At 45.5% G+C, this 16,933-nt stretch overlaps 1 protein-coding gene across 2 annotated transcripts in view; it reads left to right on the top strand.

Moving 5' to 3' along the window:
• The window catches only part of Mgat5 (alpha-1,6-mannosylglycoprotein 6-beta-N-acetylglucosaminyltransferase), a 295,861-nt gene that overhangs the window by 190,603 nt on the left and 88,325 nt on the right, over window positions 1-16,933 (top strand). For both annotated transcript variants that reach the window (XM_026779700.1, XM_013346690.2), the window contains exons 8-10: window positions 2,686-2,855; window positions 6,844-6,978; window positions 13,620-13,753. In XM_026779700.1, coding sequence (XP_026635501.1) covers window positions 2,686-2,855; window positions 6,844-6,978; window positions 13,620-13,753 — 439 coding nt within the window. The remainder of the gene's footprint in view (window positions 1-2,685; window positions 2,856-6,843; window positions 6,979-13,619; window positions 13,754-16,933) is intronic.

Genomic DNA, 16,933 nt, shown 5'->3' with positions numbered 1-16,933 from the left:
CACAAAACAAGATAGATGGTGACTGAGAGGTGGTAGCCAAGGACAGAAAGTAGGGGTGGGCAATGGTTTCCATACCTGTTACATCCACTTCTTCATACACACACACACACACACTCACACACACACATGCACACACAACAAGGTGGATGGTGACTGAGAGGTGATAGCCACAGGCAGAAAGTAGGGGTGGGCAATGGTTTCCATACCTGTTACATCCACTTCTTCATACACACACGTGCACACGCACACACACACACACACACACACACACACACATGCACACACAACAAGGTGGATGGTGACTGAGAGGTGGTAGCCAAGGACAGAAAGTAGGGCTGGGACATGGTTTCCATACCTGTTACATACACTTCTTCATACACACACGCACGCACACACACACGTGCACACACACACGTGCACACACAACAAGGTGGATGGTGACTGAGAGGTGATTAGCCACAGGCAGAAAGTAGGGGTGGGCAATGGTTTCCATACCTGTTACATCCACTTCTTCATACACACACGTGCGCACACACACACACACACACACACACACACACACGCACACACAACAAGGTGGAGATAGCCACAGGCAGAAAGCAGGGGTGGGCAATGGTTTCTATACCTGTTACATCCTCTCCTTTCCTTCCTTCCCTCCCTCTCTTCCTTTGTTTCACCATTTAATTATTTTTCTTACTATAGAAGAATGTTTCTAGCATAGAACATGTAAACATTTCAATGCACATGCTTCAAAAGCATAAGGCATACATTGGTATGTAGCCATCTTCATCACACGCTCCCACAGGCACCCCCACCCCCACCCCCCGCACACACGACACAGGAAAGATCTTATCCACTATGACTTAAACTTAAGTTTTGGAACTCTTCCAGTTTCAGAAATGAGATACCCAGGGGAGAACACTGCTTTTGAACCATGTGCATTAAAATGGTGGCCACTATGTGATGCTATACTTATTTTTTCCACAGTAAGAAAATAATTGAGCGGTCAGAGAAGGGAGGGGGATAGGATGGAGTGGGTATAGCTGGCGTGGAAACCAAATTTCTCTCAGCCCTTCATGCTTGGTAACTTAACACTGCAACCATTTACACAATAAGAAAAAGATTAGTTTAAAAGAGCCATACCCTCCCTCTTTTTTCTGTTTGTTTGCTATTCTTGAATTATTTTTTGTATTATTATATTTTTTTCAATGCACGTTTATATTTTAATGAGCGAGAGAAAGAAAAGGCATGGACTTGGATGGCTGGGGAAGTAGAGAGGATCTGAGGGGAGTTAGGAAAGGGGAACCCATAACCAGAATATATTGTTTGGGGAAAATCTATTTTAAATTTTAAAAACAGGAAAAAGAACCCTCATACCTGAAAATCCTAAGGAAAATGAAACAGCAGGATTGACTGTGTGTTTCCAGTTTTGGGCAAGCACACAGTAGAGGGCTGATCACTATTTCTGTAGAACACGGTAAAGTGAGCACAGCGAGCTTCGAGGACAATTTAACACTTGTATCTTGTCATATGCCGAGGTATTGATAATCTTATTCTGGAGCCATTGTGAACATTACAGTGTAGAAAATGACTTACTGGGTGTCTCCCTTCGTGGAGTGGAAGTTTCACTGCAGGAGACAGCAAGAGCTGGTGACAGATGGGAGATGGTATCCGGAGGTATTATCTCCAGCCTTGGGTTTGGAGTGGTACTGCCAGGAAGAACCCTTAGTTTATTTTATCTTCGAGGAAAAGTGAAGTTCCTCGCTAGAGCCAGTGGAGAAGTCTCCAAATAGCAATTAAGTAGTGTCCCCTGAGAACTAGCCTTTGATCTCCAAATGCTGTTGCCACTAGGTACGATAAATGGTTCTTGGGAAAATGGCTCATTAAGGTCGGAGACAGAAATTGCACTTGATGAGCTTAGAACATCTTCTCATACCCCAGAATAGAAAAGCTACCAAAAGCGCCTACAATTCTGGTCAGAGAGTGGAGATACCAGCTGGAGCAGGCTCCCTTGGCCAAACTGGGTCAGCTGGATGGGTAGAGACCAAAGTTCACTGAAACACATCAAATATGCTTATTTCCATGGTTTTATGTTTAAAAACCAAACAAGCCTCGTGAATCATAATTAGAGGATGTTTAAGCAACAGGCTTGCTGGGCTGGGAGAGCCCAGTTGATAAAGAGCGGGCCCCACAGGCATATAACCTGAGTTCACTGCCCAGATCCCACTTAAAACGCCAGGTGTAGTGGTACATGCTTGTAATCCCGACACAGGAGAGGCAAACACAGGAAGTTGCGGTACTGTCTAGTCTGTTCCATCTCCCCTGCACTGGCTTTACAAGCGTGCACCACCACGCCCAGCTTTTGTATCTGGGCTCTAGGGATTCGAACTGGGGTCCTGTGTTTGTTCATCAGATTCTTTGCTGCCTGACCCAACCATATGTTCTATTTTTAAAAATCAGAGTAATCTGTAGCTCACAGTCATGGCGCAAGCAAGGGCAGTTCCTGATTTTAACATTTGTCTGAAACGGGGAAATATTATTTCCTTGCTTATTTTATTTATACCTTGTAGAAAAATGGCATACCCCTTGCTCAGACTTCCTTTATCTGACTGACTGCTTTATGGTGTGCATGGATTTTGAAGGTGGCTCCAGAAGTCCTTATGCATTTCCTCTTTTGTTTTCCAGATTCTTGTGCACCTGGGGCTCCTGACCAAGGAATCTGGCTTCAAGATTGCAGAGACGGCGTTCAGCGGTGGCCCTCTTGGTGAACTAGTTCAATGGAGTGATTTAATTACGTCTCTCTACCTACTGGGCCATGACATCCGGATCTCAGCTTCGCTGGCTGAGCTCAAGGAGTAAGGAAATTACTTTTTCAATTTGAAAATCAGAATACAAAAACGAAACAGTAAACTCGTAAAGCTCCTCTATTAGGGTGCGAGTTCTCGTGGGGGGAAAATGAGAGTGATAATTCGCTAAACGGGCGATAAGAAGATTATTTTCAGGAGCTTAATATATACACTATGAGAAGGATAATATGTTTTCATTGGCTGCTGGCTCCGGGGCTTCATAAATGAACGCCAGGAAAATTCAAGCGAAGGCGTTTATTCTTTGCTATTCCAGGTGTTTCCAACATCTGCAGCGCAAGACTCTATTGACTTGCCTAATTCCCTGCCTCTTGCCAACATCCATGCTACTCCCTGCTCAACATCAAGCTTTCTAAAACTCAAAACAGGGCCAGTTCCTGTTTATAATTTAATATGAGTAAAATGGATTTCCCGAAAGCCCGAATTCAATCTTTTCTCGGTTAGCTAACTTCCACCTCAGTCTGCTCTTCCCTGAGTCTTCCGTCCCACTGAGGTTTGCGCTCAGTTCTCACCCCCATCTCAGCGCCTTTTCAGTTGATACAGCTGCCTGAACAGAAAAACTAGGGTCCCCACAGCCCCCAGAAAACTGCCAGCAGAGACTTCTGACCCAGCATGCAAGTTGTCATGTCGCTGTGCCAGCCCTTGCGAGGCCACCGGAGATGGTAGAGAGCAATGCACGTTCTACCCTGTTTCTTCTGCATTATTGACACACCAAGGTTGTTGGCAGTAATCCTGTCTGAAGATAATCTTAGCAGTCCTCACATTGCTTTCCAGATGCCACGCACCACGATAAAGGTTTGCGTACAGTAGAAATACCAGGAATTATGATAGCAGTAGTGTTGGTTGGGGCTATTTTTATGTCGAGATTAGGTCTGTGTAGCCTAGGCTGGCCTCAAACTCAATATATATAATTGAAGATGACCTTGAATTTCTGATCTCTACCTTCACCTCCCCAGGGCTGTGTACCTCTATGTTTGGTTTATATGGCGGTGGGAGTGGATCCCAAGGCTTTATGCCTGCCAGGCAGGTTTTATACCAGCTCGGCCCCACCCCAGCACTAATGGTAGCTATTAGATCTATAGTGAGCCACTTACTGTGTGTTCATACTAAGCACCTCGTGGTTTTAAGTTTAGTGTTGTTTATGACTGTATGTGTGAGCATGTGGGCACGTGTGCCTCTGTGTATGTGGAGGTCAGAAGACAGCTCTCAGAAAGTCAGTTCTCGTCTTCCTCTGTGGGTTCCAGTGACAGAAAGAAGCAGGAGCTTTTGCCCAGGAAGCAGCTGTATATTGTATTGTACGGAAGCAGGAGCATTACTGAGGAAGCATCTCGGCTTCCCGTATATTGTATTGTATTTAAACCTCAGCACCTGGAAGTAGATGCTTTGCCATTTGTGTTTTAGAGCTGAGGAACCTGAGCCTGAGCCGCCTGAGGTTTGAGGGGTAGCATGTAGGTACCTGGATCTGACCCTGGAACGGACTTCTGCAGGCTTTTTGCAACAGCCCTCCCTTTCTCCTTCAGAGTTGGATGAACTCTGAGTACAAAGTTGCCCTTTGTACCTCAAGTGGTTCTCTTTCTTTACCAGACTGCCTCCCGTTGCCTTCCTGCTTGCCTTCTGAGGGCTGGGATTCAAAATGGGGTCCGAAAGGTGACCGGCATGTTGTTCCTCAGCTGTCAATCTTTGGACAATCACAACTGATGCATTAAATAATAATCTTACTAATCACAACTCTATTAATGCTAATCGAGGTGTGGATGCTAGGCTGTAAGAACAGGGGGTGCTGAAAATGGAATCTCACCACTGTGTTCCTGCCTCTCACACATGGTGCCCGGTGTCCTCTGGCTACTGAAGGGAAGAGAGAAGGAACATGGACATGAGTGGCTAGTAGGCGGATGAGCACACGGAGGACTGAGTAATCAATCAGGCATGACAGTGGAGCTTAGGAAAGATGTTGGGTGTCATTATTGCAGAGACTCGCTTGATGGTCAAGGACAAGTCAGTATTAATCTTTGTGAATATTGGGATGAGGGCCATATGTACAATATTTACGGAGGAAGGGGCCATTGAGACAAATAACTCAGACTGCTTCAAACTTGCCATCGAGGATGATCTTGAACTTCTGACCCTCCTGCCCCTGCCTCCTGGACAGTTTGACAGGAATGCGCCACCACACCCAGTTTATATGGTGCTGGGAATGGGATGAAGAGCTTCAGGAGTTCTAGGCAAGAGCTCCGCCCACTGAACAACATCCACAGCCCCTAGATGTGCTTTATTGAAAATGAACATTACAGAAGCAACACAGAGAAATGATCCCCAGTTCTTTGCCACTCATTAGGATTGCTTGGGGAATTTTTTTATTTCACTTTCCAAGAGATTTTGGGATCTCCTTAAATCCTGGAACAGAACATTCCCAGGGTCATTTAGTTACAAGATTTGGAAATGTCATGGTCTAAATATTCTGTGTTACACTGTAGGTAGGTCTACTGTTCAGATGAGGTTGAGAACCAGTAGCCGAGGCGGCCCCTGGGTATAATCTGTTGTCAGCGGCCCAAAGCCAGCCTTCGGCCTGGTTTTGCCAACATTGTCTGGTTGCAGAGCCACACCAACTATTACTTAACTCATGGCTGCTTCCACCCCACAGAGGCTGAGTTGATTATGTTTATTATCCAGCCTTTCATAGAAAGTTTTCCAGTTCTTCAGAAGAAATCAGTTCAATAGAGCTTAACTTTTTTTTTTTTTTTGGAAGCCCAGAAGGGGCAGAAGGGGCCTGAAGCAGGAAGTGTAAGGAACTGTGGAGCAGCTTGTGTCCCCTGTCATTCGAAAGTGGTCAAAAGTGGGACTTTTGTAAATGGTCAAGTTGGCTGTGGGATGTGAGCAGGGAAAAGGGTCAAAGGTGGTACCTGGTGTCTAGGTAGATGGCGCCTACACCTTGGACTTATTCTTACTAGTCAGGTTCACAGAACAGCACGCGTGTTGTCTTCTGTTAGCACAAGGGCAGTTTGGATGTCAGGGTAGAGAGGATGGGTCAGTGGCTGGAAGACTAGATCATGAGAATGTCTAAGCCTCAGGGCCAGGTCTATCATGAGTCACTCATGACAATGCAAAAGTGTATGGGGAGCTACCCAAGCTGAGGACTGGGAGTCAAGGTGTTTAGGGAGTACAAACGAAAGGGAGAGGATGTCAGAGCGTTTGTGTTTGTTGTGTGACTTTTTCTGGGGACATTTTCACCAGGCCCCAACAAAAGACCAAAGAAATGATTCCACCCAACACCAGCTTAGTGAGCCAGTGAATTTATCAGGGTTACTTAACAGGATTGTGGATGAGGGGTTACTTAGGAGGAACTTGGTGACTCAAAGGCAGCTGCATCACCAAAAAGCCCACCCCGGCATGGGTAGCAGCTCATTAAGTTGCATCCCTCAAGCTCCCTGCATGCTGTGCAGGCAGATCTACTGACTACAGAGTCTTCTTCTCTCCTAAGCCATTGCTATTGCTTATATAACCTTGGGCGGGTCCTGTGAATCCTGGTCCAGGAGCTTCCTGGGACTCGTGAGTCTCATTTACTTCCTGGACCTTGTAAGTTGTATTTCCTGAGTCTTAAAGAGTCCCTTTCTAAGAGAGACTGTTTGAATTTGGGGGAAGTATCTGCACATCACTATTCAATCCCCTCTCCCCATCCTGGAGGACGATAGGAGAGATTCAGAGAGATGAATCAGGTTAGCTATCTCATGGTAGCGCCCATGTCTGCTCCACAGAAGAGACGGCTCACACAGGTTGCTAACCTCACAGGTTGTGTTTGTATACCAGCATCTAATTTCCCTCTGTCAGAATGAGGACGCTGGAGAGTTGAGACAGGCGTGGAGCATAAACCCATTATCTCTGATAGGGACTTGAGGTGTGTGTGATCCTGTCACATTTGCCTGGGTTAGGATTGTCAAGTGTCTGATGTCTTTTCTTTTTGTGCCCGTTTGTCCCGCTCCAGGATTATGAAGAAGGTTGTTGGAAACCGGTCTGGCTGCCCCACTGTAGGAGACAGGATCGTTGAGCTTATTTATATCGATATTGTGGGACTTGCTCAATTTAAGAAAACTCTAGGACCATCCTGGGTTCATTACCAGTAAGTACTACATGCTAAGACCCTTTTCTGCTAACAAGAATTGTATCTGGTTTTGCTTGTTTGTTTGTTTGTTCTTAAAGGGTGATTAAGTATTATCTTTTGAACTGTCTGGAGTATACTTTTCATTCCTAATGAATCCCTGAGATTGTTCATCATTTCTATTGATGTTCTAAGAATAGAAAACAGGTGCCCAATCAGGCATAGTGGCACATGCCTTTAATTCCAGCACTAGGCTGCAGAGGCAGGCAGATATCTGTGAGTTCAAGGCCAACCTGGCCTATGTAGTGAGTTCTGGGACAGCCAAAGCTACAGAGTAAAACCTTGACTTAAAAAATAAGAAGAAAAAAAAAAGCAAAACAAAACATATCTAGCAGCTTCCTATTTATCCTCCCCAATACCTAGCATTCCTCTCTTTGTATACATAGGAGAATCTCATGCAAATACTCAAATAGTTGTTCATTTGTTTGTTATTGTGTACATGCATTCGTGTTTGTGTGAATCTGTGTATGTGCATGCCACAGCATGTATGTGGTGGTCAGAGGACAGCCTTTGAGAGTTGGATCTCTTTTTCCACCTTGAGGAGGCAGGCTTTCTTATGGTTTCTGCAGTGGCGCACAGATTTTGTCAGTGCTAGGGATAGAATGGAAACCACAGCTTCATTCATGCTATATAGTCTACATCCCAGCATTTTTGATATGGTCTTCTGTGTTAACTTTGTCACATTGACCAAATACCTGAGCAAAATACCTTATAGGAAGAAAGATTTTATTTTGGCTCATGGTTTCAAAGGCTTCAGTCTGTTGTGATGTGGACAATGTGACAGAGCAGTTCACATCATAGCAGTCAGGAAGGAGTGGGGAAGAAGGGAGGGAGGGAGGGAGAGAGAGAGAGAATGCCTTACCTGCACAATTTCTCTTCTGTATTCCACCAGGAGCCCTAGCCCACAAGATGGTGCCTCCCACATTCAGGGTAGACTTTCCCTTAGTTAATCATCTTTGGAGATACACTCACAGACACACATAGAGGCTTGCTTGTCTAGTCTCCTTGGCATTTCTTAAAGTTCAATCAAGTTGTCAATCAAGAATAAACCATCACACACTCTAACTTATCCAATTCATAAATATCCCAATGTAGGCCTTTATCTTCTTGTTAGTTACACTCAGTATTTTTAATTTTAAACCCCCAAGATCATTTCAGACTGGAAGTCCTTTATGAATCAGACAAAAATAAGAAGTAAAAATGCAAAGAATTTTCTCAAAAATTCAAGGTCTAGTAATGTCCATTATCTATAATATTCTCTCTCAAACACTACCACCAACAGCAATGATTTATTTTTATCTTTGGGCCATGAAATATTTATAGCAAAGAGAGTGATGGTGGAGACACTGTACTAAGGGTCCAAGTGTTCTATGTTGACCACGTTAACTGTGTTGAATGACTGTGTAACTGTGTTGACTATATTGACGGACTTCAATGATGGTTGACTGTGTTATCTGTGTTAAATAACTCTTGTCTATGGTGGCTGACTATGCTGACCATGCTGACTGTGCTGGCTGTGCTGGCTGTGCTGGCTGTGCTGGCTGTTCTTGAATAATTGTTGAATGACTGCTGCCTGTGGGAGACGGTGGCAACTTTGTTGACTATTGACTGTGCTGTGTGGACTGTTGACTGTATTGACTGTGCTGACTGCTGGTTATGTTGAATGATTGTTGAATGACTGTTGACTGTGGCAACTTTGTTGACTGTGTTGACTATTGACTGTGCTGGCTGACTGTCTCTACTGACTTTTCATTGTTTTGATTATTTGGAATGGCTGCTATGTTGACGATGTTGATTGTGCTGTGTTGATTGACTGTGATGATTGTATTGACTCTGTTGAGAATGTTGTTCTTACAGTCTACGTTATTTTCATTTTTGAGAGAGAGAGAGAGAGAGAGAGAGAGAGAGAGAGAGAGAGAGAGAGAGAGAGAGAGAACCATTCTTTTTACTTTTAGGAAACTTTGGACCAGGATAATGCTTTGTCCTTTTGTTAGTTTTTTCTTTTGATCGTATGTATATGCGTGTACATGTTCATGTATACATGTGTATAGGTGTGCATGCATATGGAGGGCAGAGAACAACCTTTGATGTCATTCTTCAGAAACACTGTTATAGGTGGAGGCTGCTCTTTCATTCCTGGCTGCCCAGACTTGAATAATCACACTGAAACTATATTAATTACAACACTGCTTGGCCAATGGCTCTAGCATATTTCTAGCTAGCTCTTATGTCTTAAATTAACCCATTTCTACTAGTCTGTGTATCACCACAAAGCTGTGGCTTATCAGTGCTGGCATGTTACTCCTTTGGTGGTTACATGGTGATGCCCTGACTCTGCCTTCTCTCTCTCTCTCTCTCTCTCTCTCTCTCTCTCTCTCTCTCTCTCTCTCTCTCTCCACCTGTTTGTGAGATAGTCTTTCAATGACCTGGAGCTGGCTTCTTGGCTAGGCAGACTGGCCAGTGAGCCCGAGGGATCCACTTGCCTTCATTTACCCAGCACTGGGTTGCAAAGTGTGCAGCAGGCACTGCACACACTGTAACCGTCCATCTCCTCGGCTCCAGCACTCCACCCTGTCTATGGTACCATATTTTGTCTATTATTGGTTTGGGTTTTTTTCTTCACAGATCACAAGCCATGACTTTATTTTTTGTTTCAGTTGTATAGAAATAAATATTTTTCTTCTTGGTTAATAAGCCATATTATAAACACTTTCTTTGTGATAGCCTTAAGGGAAGAAAGTCAGGGTTGTTCCTTTCTGTCATTTTATGAATGGTAGATATCTGGAAAACATGCAGAGGAAACTGGGTAATCCAGACCTCCCCTCTCATATCCTTGTTATTAAGACGGGCTCTTTAGATGGAAAAATATTCTCAGTGGTGGCGTTTGGGTCAATTAAGAAAGGCCATGTCGTTATTAAAATGGTCACTGTTGATTGGTATTTGATGCTTACTGTGTGAAAATGCTCCACCTCTGGGGTTTATGGGTGTGCATAGTGTGTTCCTTCTTTAGTAAAGGTCTGAATTAGCAGGAAGCAGCAGGAGGTCTCGTGGAGCTTTAGCCCTTGGTCTTTGTTTTATGGAAAAGCTACAGATTCGTCACATGACTTCCTAGAATTTTCTTGCCTACTTCTTTCCCTTTAAATATGAAAAATTATGTCTAGGGTTAGAGTTCCGTGTGTATTCCACTTGCCTGTTGTAAATGAAGCCTTGGGTTTGTCCCCAGGATCCTAAAAACCAGGTATGGCAGTGCCTCTTTGTGATCCAAGCACTCAGGAGATAAAGATAGGAGGATCAGAAGCTTGGTCATCCTTGAGCTCTTAGATGTTTGAGGACAGCCTAGGTGATGTGAAACCGTATCCCAAAAATCAAAAGGAGAGAGGGATACCAATGTGATGGCTCAGCTGGCAAAGCGCTGGCCATGCAACATGAGGACCCGAGTTTGGCTCCCTGCATCTACAGAGAAGGCCTGCATAAGGGTGCACATTTGCAATCCCAGCATGGGGAAGTGGAGACAGGAGGCTCCCAGAGCTCTTGGCTAAATACTCCAGCCAACTCCTTGAGTTCTAAACTCAGTAGAGACCCAGTCTCAGAAAATAAGATGGAGAGCTACCAAGGAACCTCTGGTCTATGTACATAAACACATCACATCACATACAGGTATACACACAACCCATACACATCTGTGTACAGCTACACAGGTACTCATATGTAGGAACATGCACAAACATGTGCAATACACACACATGCACACAAAAGAAGCTGTCAGACTATGGTCATATTACTTGATGGCAGGTAAGGGGAACTGCATTCTATAGTGTGGTGTCAGCAGACCTTCCAGTGAGCAAACTGTTAGGTCTGTTGACCTTGGAAGAATACGTATAAATTCTTTCTAATTTGCATAAGAGCCTAGGAAATTCGATTAAACACTTGCTCCTGATGCTAACATGCTACTGGTACTCTAGAGTACTCTAACGTGGTCTACAGAGCTCACTACCCTTCTGCTCCATAGGAGTCCTTTGCTGAGTGTTGAAGCTGTGCAAGAATGTGAGATACAAATGGTTCACAGCCTGCCAGCTTTTACACCAGACTCCCAGCTAGAAAGTAGACCCTTTGCTTCTGAGCATCTCTCTCTCCCTGTAGTGTAGCCTCGGGCAACAACAGTGTTCTAATGTCATTTGACATTCTGTGAGGTCTCTGTTAGTGGAAGGCCAGCTTCCTTGGGCACTGGGGCAAATACATGTTCAAATCGTTAGAAGGGTCCTGATGTTTCAGATACACAGAAGGTATCCAAGCAGTGGCATAAATATTGACAACACGGGAATAAGGTAGTTCCAAGATGGAGCCAAGGAGGACCTTGAACAAGAAGCCCTCTAGCCTCTGCCTGTGGCTTCTGAGGAATGACACCAGAGTTTGACTTCTGGCCTCCCCATGCTTGCATGCACTTGTACATGCACACTTGTAAACATGCACATACACACATACATGCACACACACGCATACATGCACACACACATACATGCACACACATGAACACCCACATCCCCAAAGAGAGACCTGTCAATGTACTGAGAGTAGCTGCAAGAAAGCCACCTAAGAATCCAGATGAGGGCATTGTCCCAGGTTAGCTCACAGTGTGCTCTGTGGCTGTGGCCTTCCTCCATTTTGTCTTTGTCTCGTCTAGAAACCTCAGATGACAGTTGTATTTCCTGAAGTGTGTGATCTGGTATTTGAACTTCATTGGTTTTATTTTGTTTTCAGAATCTTGCATCAGTGTGAAAGTTTATAAAAATTTTGAATAGCTTCCTGGTCATAAGAAAAGGAAGAAAGGGTCCTTAAAAGTGTTGCCACCATCTGTCCTAAATGTGGGCTTTAATTTTCATTCAGTTTGGTGTGAGTGGGCCTAATGGAAGTTGCTCGGAAGTGTCCTGATAGAGGACAAGAGCAAACAGAACCACCCCATTGACCAGCGCCCCGAGCTGCATTGACATGGTTTGAAAATCACCAGTTAAATCAGCGCAGCCCGGATCGATAATGCCTGTTCTCTAATTCCTTTCTCCCAGTTATCCTCGATGCTTCCTTTGTCTAAGAGGCCAGCTTGGGAATAGTTTGCAACCATGTATAGTTTCCGCTGCAGCTTCTCCACTGTGCCATCATGGCTTGAAGACGGTCACCAAGTTGCAGACAGAGGGTATCAACACTAGTGTGGCCGGGTTTCAATAAAACTTGATTTTTCCATTGTAGGAATGTAAACTTCATGGAATTTTCCTCTGTTGTGTTTTTTTAAAATTGAGACTGTGAAGCCGTATGGGGAAAGTGCTCAGTCAGTGTCGTGTTCCAGGACCTGGGTTCTAGCCCCAGAGCCCACGTGACACAACTGTGTATGGCGGTACCCGCTTGCAGTACCATTGCTGGGGGATTAGACACAGGGAGATCCCTAGGGCTCCCTAGCTGGACAGCTTAGCCTATGTGGCAAATTCCAGGTCAGCAAGGGATCTTGTCTCAAAAGAAGCCCAGGTAGACGGTGCCTGGGTAATGACAGTCCAAAGTTGACCTCTGACCTACACACATACACACACACACACACACACACACACACACACACATTTGTTCTCACTTGTGCACATGTGCTCATATACAAACACATATCCAGATACACAAAAGACTATAAAAACCAATTCTTAGCTCACAGCTTCAGTAAGGTAGCTGGTGGAGCAGGTTTGGCTCAGTGGAGCAGACCGACAAGACTCCATTGTACTGCCTCAGCTCTTTGCTGGTCTAGCAATCAAGTTCTATTCTATTAGAGTTGGATATGTAAAAGCTACCGCTGCCTCGTAAATGAGACTGAAGTCTGTTTTGTGTTACTACAACGTAATACTGGAACCAGACTTGTTTATTGTGAAACGGAATTTATTTCTCATTGTTGGAAGCTAAAATGTCCAAGATGGAATGGTATGGCCCCATCCAGTCCAGTGAGGGCCGAATCCCACTGCACAAAGCCACTATTGGCGTCATAGGCCTGCATCTATCCCTAGTTGACCCCTAGAACCCTGTCTTCAAATATCGTCAGCTTCCCAATGTAAAGAGTACCTTTCTGGTATGAAGCAGATACCTGTAGCTGTGTCTGGTATGAAACAGATACCTGTAGCTGTATTATTAGCATCACCTAAAGCCAATTGATTTAGCTAATTGATGTAAAGTCTGACAGAGGCTGATAGCCCTGAAGCATGCCCTATGTTCTGAGCAGAATAAGAACTGTAGAGATAATGATGCTTTGTTTCTTTTCATCACATTGATTAGGTACCTTCTGTGTGCCCAGTCCTACCTGGGTGCTATGTGCACCTCAGTGAATCCTGCAGGCCCCTTGCAGCATTCATGAACGTCTATTTCACTGGTACTTGAGCCGCTCTCGGTGGTTAGCCAGTTCTATGTGCTGGGGTGGCTGAGGCCTTCTTTGCAAAATGAACAAGTGAGAAAATAAGGCCTGAACTCCTTTCCGGTGGCAGTTCTACTTTGAAGTGTTGGTCCAGCTGCTCTCCACTCTCGAGCGAGCAGTAGCAGCTAGTATCGAGGTTATAGTTTGACACACGGCGCTTTCCTTGCAGGTGCATGCTCCGGGTGCTCGATTCCTTTGGGACAGAACCTGAGTTCAACCATGCAAGCTATGCCCAGTCGAAAGGCCACAAGACGCCCTGGGGAAAATGGAATCTGAACCCACAGCAGTTTTACACCATGTTTCGTGAGTATTTGTATGTGGTCCCTGTCTTTCAGGAAGCGACTGAAAATAGCTACAAAGGTTATCTAGGCAGCCGTCCATCTGGGGTTGTGATTTGCAGGACCCTTAGCTGAAAAAGTTGGCCTTTTCTTCTTGGGAATAATTGGATCCTTCTTTTCTGTAATTGGCATTAAAGGCACACCAGAGCACTGTGCGAAGAGCCTTAGAAATGTCCTAGAGAGGCGTGTGCAATACAAATGACCCGTAGAAGCCACGTGGGAGAAGCCTGCAGAGCACCTCTGAATGAGCAGGCACTGAGCATGTCCCAGCACCCTACCCATGCTGCTAAGGGGCCGCTGTATTGTTAAGAAGAATGAGGCCTGCCATGGCAGCCCACTAGTTCAATCTTCATTATTTGAGCATGAGATCTTTCAAAGGAAAAATAATCTCTGAGCTGGGGTGATGGCTCCGTGGGTAAAGTCCTTGCCGTATAAGCTTGAGGACCAGAGTTCTGACCTCCAGAACATCTGTAAATGCCAGCTAAGAGGGGGGGCATGCCTCGACTCCCAGCCCCCAGTGGGTGGAGACGGGGTTCCCAGAGCAAGCCAGCTAGCTATAGTAACCAAGTCAGTGAGCTTTGGAGTAGACATATCAGAGAGACTGCCTCAGTATGGAACGTGGAGAACAACTGAGGAAGAGACCCCACAGAAACCTTGTGTCCACATGGACAGCGTACATACATATACATACACATATACACACAACTGCCCAGAGATGATCCCTTGCTCGATCTCTAAATGTTTCAGCGAATGCATTAGACTAATAAATAACCCCTGAGCATCAGGTCTGGGAAGAACAGAATTGGGAATGGTAAAGTAGCCGTTTTAAAATTCAAGCCATGCTATGGACCGAGAAGATGGCTCAGTTGCTAGAGTGCTCATGAAGACCTGAGTTGGATCCCTAAGGGCCCATGGGCAAAGCTAGGTGTGATGGTGTGCACTTGTAATCCCAGGGTGGGAGAAGAGGAGATAGATGAACCCTGGAAGGACACTGGGCAATCATCCTTGCTTACAGGGTTTCCAAAAAAATAGTGCATGGTGCCTAAGGAATGATGTCAGAGATCGTCCCCTGACCTCTACATGTATGTGTGTGTATGTGCGTGCGCGTGCACACACACACACACACACACACACACACCACAAACAGAGAGACACAAATACACATGCTCACACACACATACAGAGAGGGAGAAAGAGGGGGCAGAGGAGAGAGAGAGAGAGAGAGAGAGAGAGAGAGAGAGAGAGAGAAGAATTACCTGTTCAAATGTTGAGCCCAGAGAGTTTGGTGAGAGCATGCTGTGTATATGATAGACATTATTATTATTGGAGTTATATCGTCCTGTTATTGCCACCTGTCCCAGGGGCACAGTTCAGGGAACAAACTAATATTTGGCACACCAGGTAACAGATGGCTGTCAGCATGGCAAGGCATGATTGGAATCTGCCTGGGGTGTGACTTTGCTACGCAACTCTGAGCCTGAGAAGAACTGCAGGCCAATACACTGAGCTGAGACCTGTGTTGGGACAAGTGAGGTAAACCGTGCTTTCGTGCACTCTCCTGGCAGTCATGCCAGCACTAGCTTGGTGTCCCGCCCCAGAGAGGAGATGCCGTGCTCTCCTGCAGAAGACTGGGATTCAGCACCCTGCAAGCCTGCTTCAATTCTGCCGGTGGAGGCTTTCAGAAGTAGGAGTCCCTTCCAGTGAAAGAAGTTCTCTGTTTAAAATGTAATGAAAGCCAGACGCAGAAAGTGCTTTCTCTTCACCTGGGAGAGGGATGCGGTTCCTGGATTCAGCAGAAAGCAGAGGGAAAGTTGACACGGTTGAATGCCTTTTAAGAAAAGAACCCACAGAGCAAAACATTATCAACCACCCACGACACTGGAAGCAAACAGTGTAGCAGGAAATGTTTACATGGTTATTTGAGGCGGTTAGAGGAACGTGGAAGAGCCGAGATATCTGTACACAAGAAAGACATATTTACAGCATTGATGTGAAGACCTCGGGTGAGCTTCAGTTTGGAAAGGATATTAGTGAACTCATAAAAAGGAAACACTGGGCTGGGAGTTGACTCTGTTGGTAAAGTATTTGCCATACAAGCCTGAGGACCAGAGTTCAATCCCCATAACACAAGTAGAAAGCTGGGATGGTAGCAAAGGGCTGTAATCCCAGTGCTGGGGAGGCAGAGAAAAGTGCATCCTAGGGGCTTGCTGGCGCCAGCCAGTTTAGCTATGGTACCTGAGGAAAGGCAGGTCCTCTCCTGACTTCCATACACATGCACACACACACACACACACACACACACACACACAAAACCACCGCCACACATACACCACACAGCCCACCACACAGACAAATTAAATGTTGCAATTCTGTACTTTGAAAAAAGTTCAGCCAGCCCCTGATGGGGGTCACGAGTATACAAGCCTTTCTTTAAAAACCAGCTTTCTCCAAACACCTTCTTCCATTCACCAGAGCCTCCTCCTAGGATAAGTCAGGTTGCAGATGTGAGGTAGAGAAGGCGAGGGAGACAGGAAGGACCACGGGTGGGGGGCGGGGTATCAGCAGTTAATAAGATCCCCCAAACAGCATCAAAAGAACAGGCGGCAGTGAATTAAAACCAAACAAATGAAAGGTAGCCAATAGGGCTGGGGGTGGAGCTCAGTCAGTGGATGCTTGGCTCGTATGCACAATTCCCTGGGTTCCACCCCGTGTACCACATAAGCTGGGCATGGGGGCACACACCTGTAATCCCTGCCCCTCGGGAGGTGTGAGCAGAAGGATGACATGGTCAGAATCATTCGGCTGCACAGTCAGCTCAAGGCTAGCATGAGATACCTCAGACCCTGCCTTTAAAAAAAGGCAGTTGGCCGGGCAGTGGTGGTGCACGCCTTTAATCCCAGCACTTGGGAGGCAGAGGCAGGCGGATCTCTGTGAGTTCGAGACCAGCCTGGTCTACAGAGCTAGTTCCAGGACAGGCTCCAAAGCCACAGAGAAACCCTGTCTCGAAAATAAAAAAATAAAAAAAAAAAGGCAGTTGATGAGCCCAGATATGATGATATGCGAAGCAAGAAGATGTAGTGGGTCACCTTTGCAAGTTGCTAGGATACCATCTCATTCCTCTGAATAATGAAGGGGGAAGAGCCCG

Source organism: Microtus ochrogaster, chromosome 6, assembly GCF_000317375.1.
Source record: "Microtus ochrogaster isolate Prairie Vole_2 chromosome 6, MicOch1.0, whole genome shotgun sequence".
In the NCBI taxonomy this organism is placed as follows: domain Eukaryota; kingdom Metazoa; phylum Chordata; class Mammalia; order Rodentia; family Cricetidae; genus Microtus; species Microtus ochrogaster.
The sequence above is the reverse complement of the archived record's forward strand: the minus strand, read 5'-3'. Positions and strand labels throughout refer to the sequence as shown.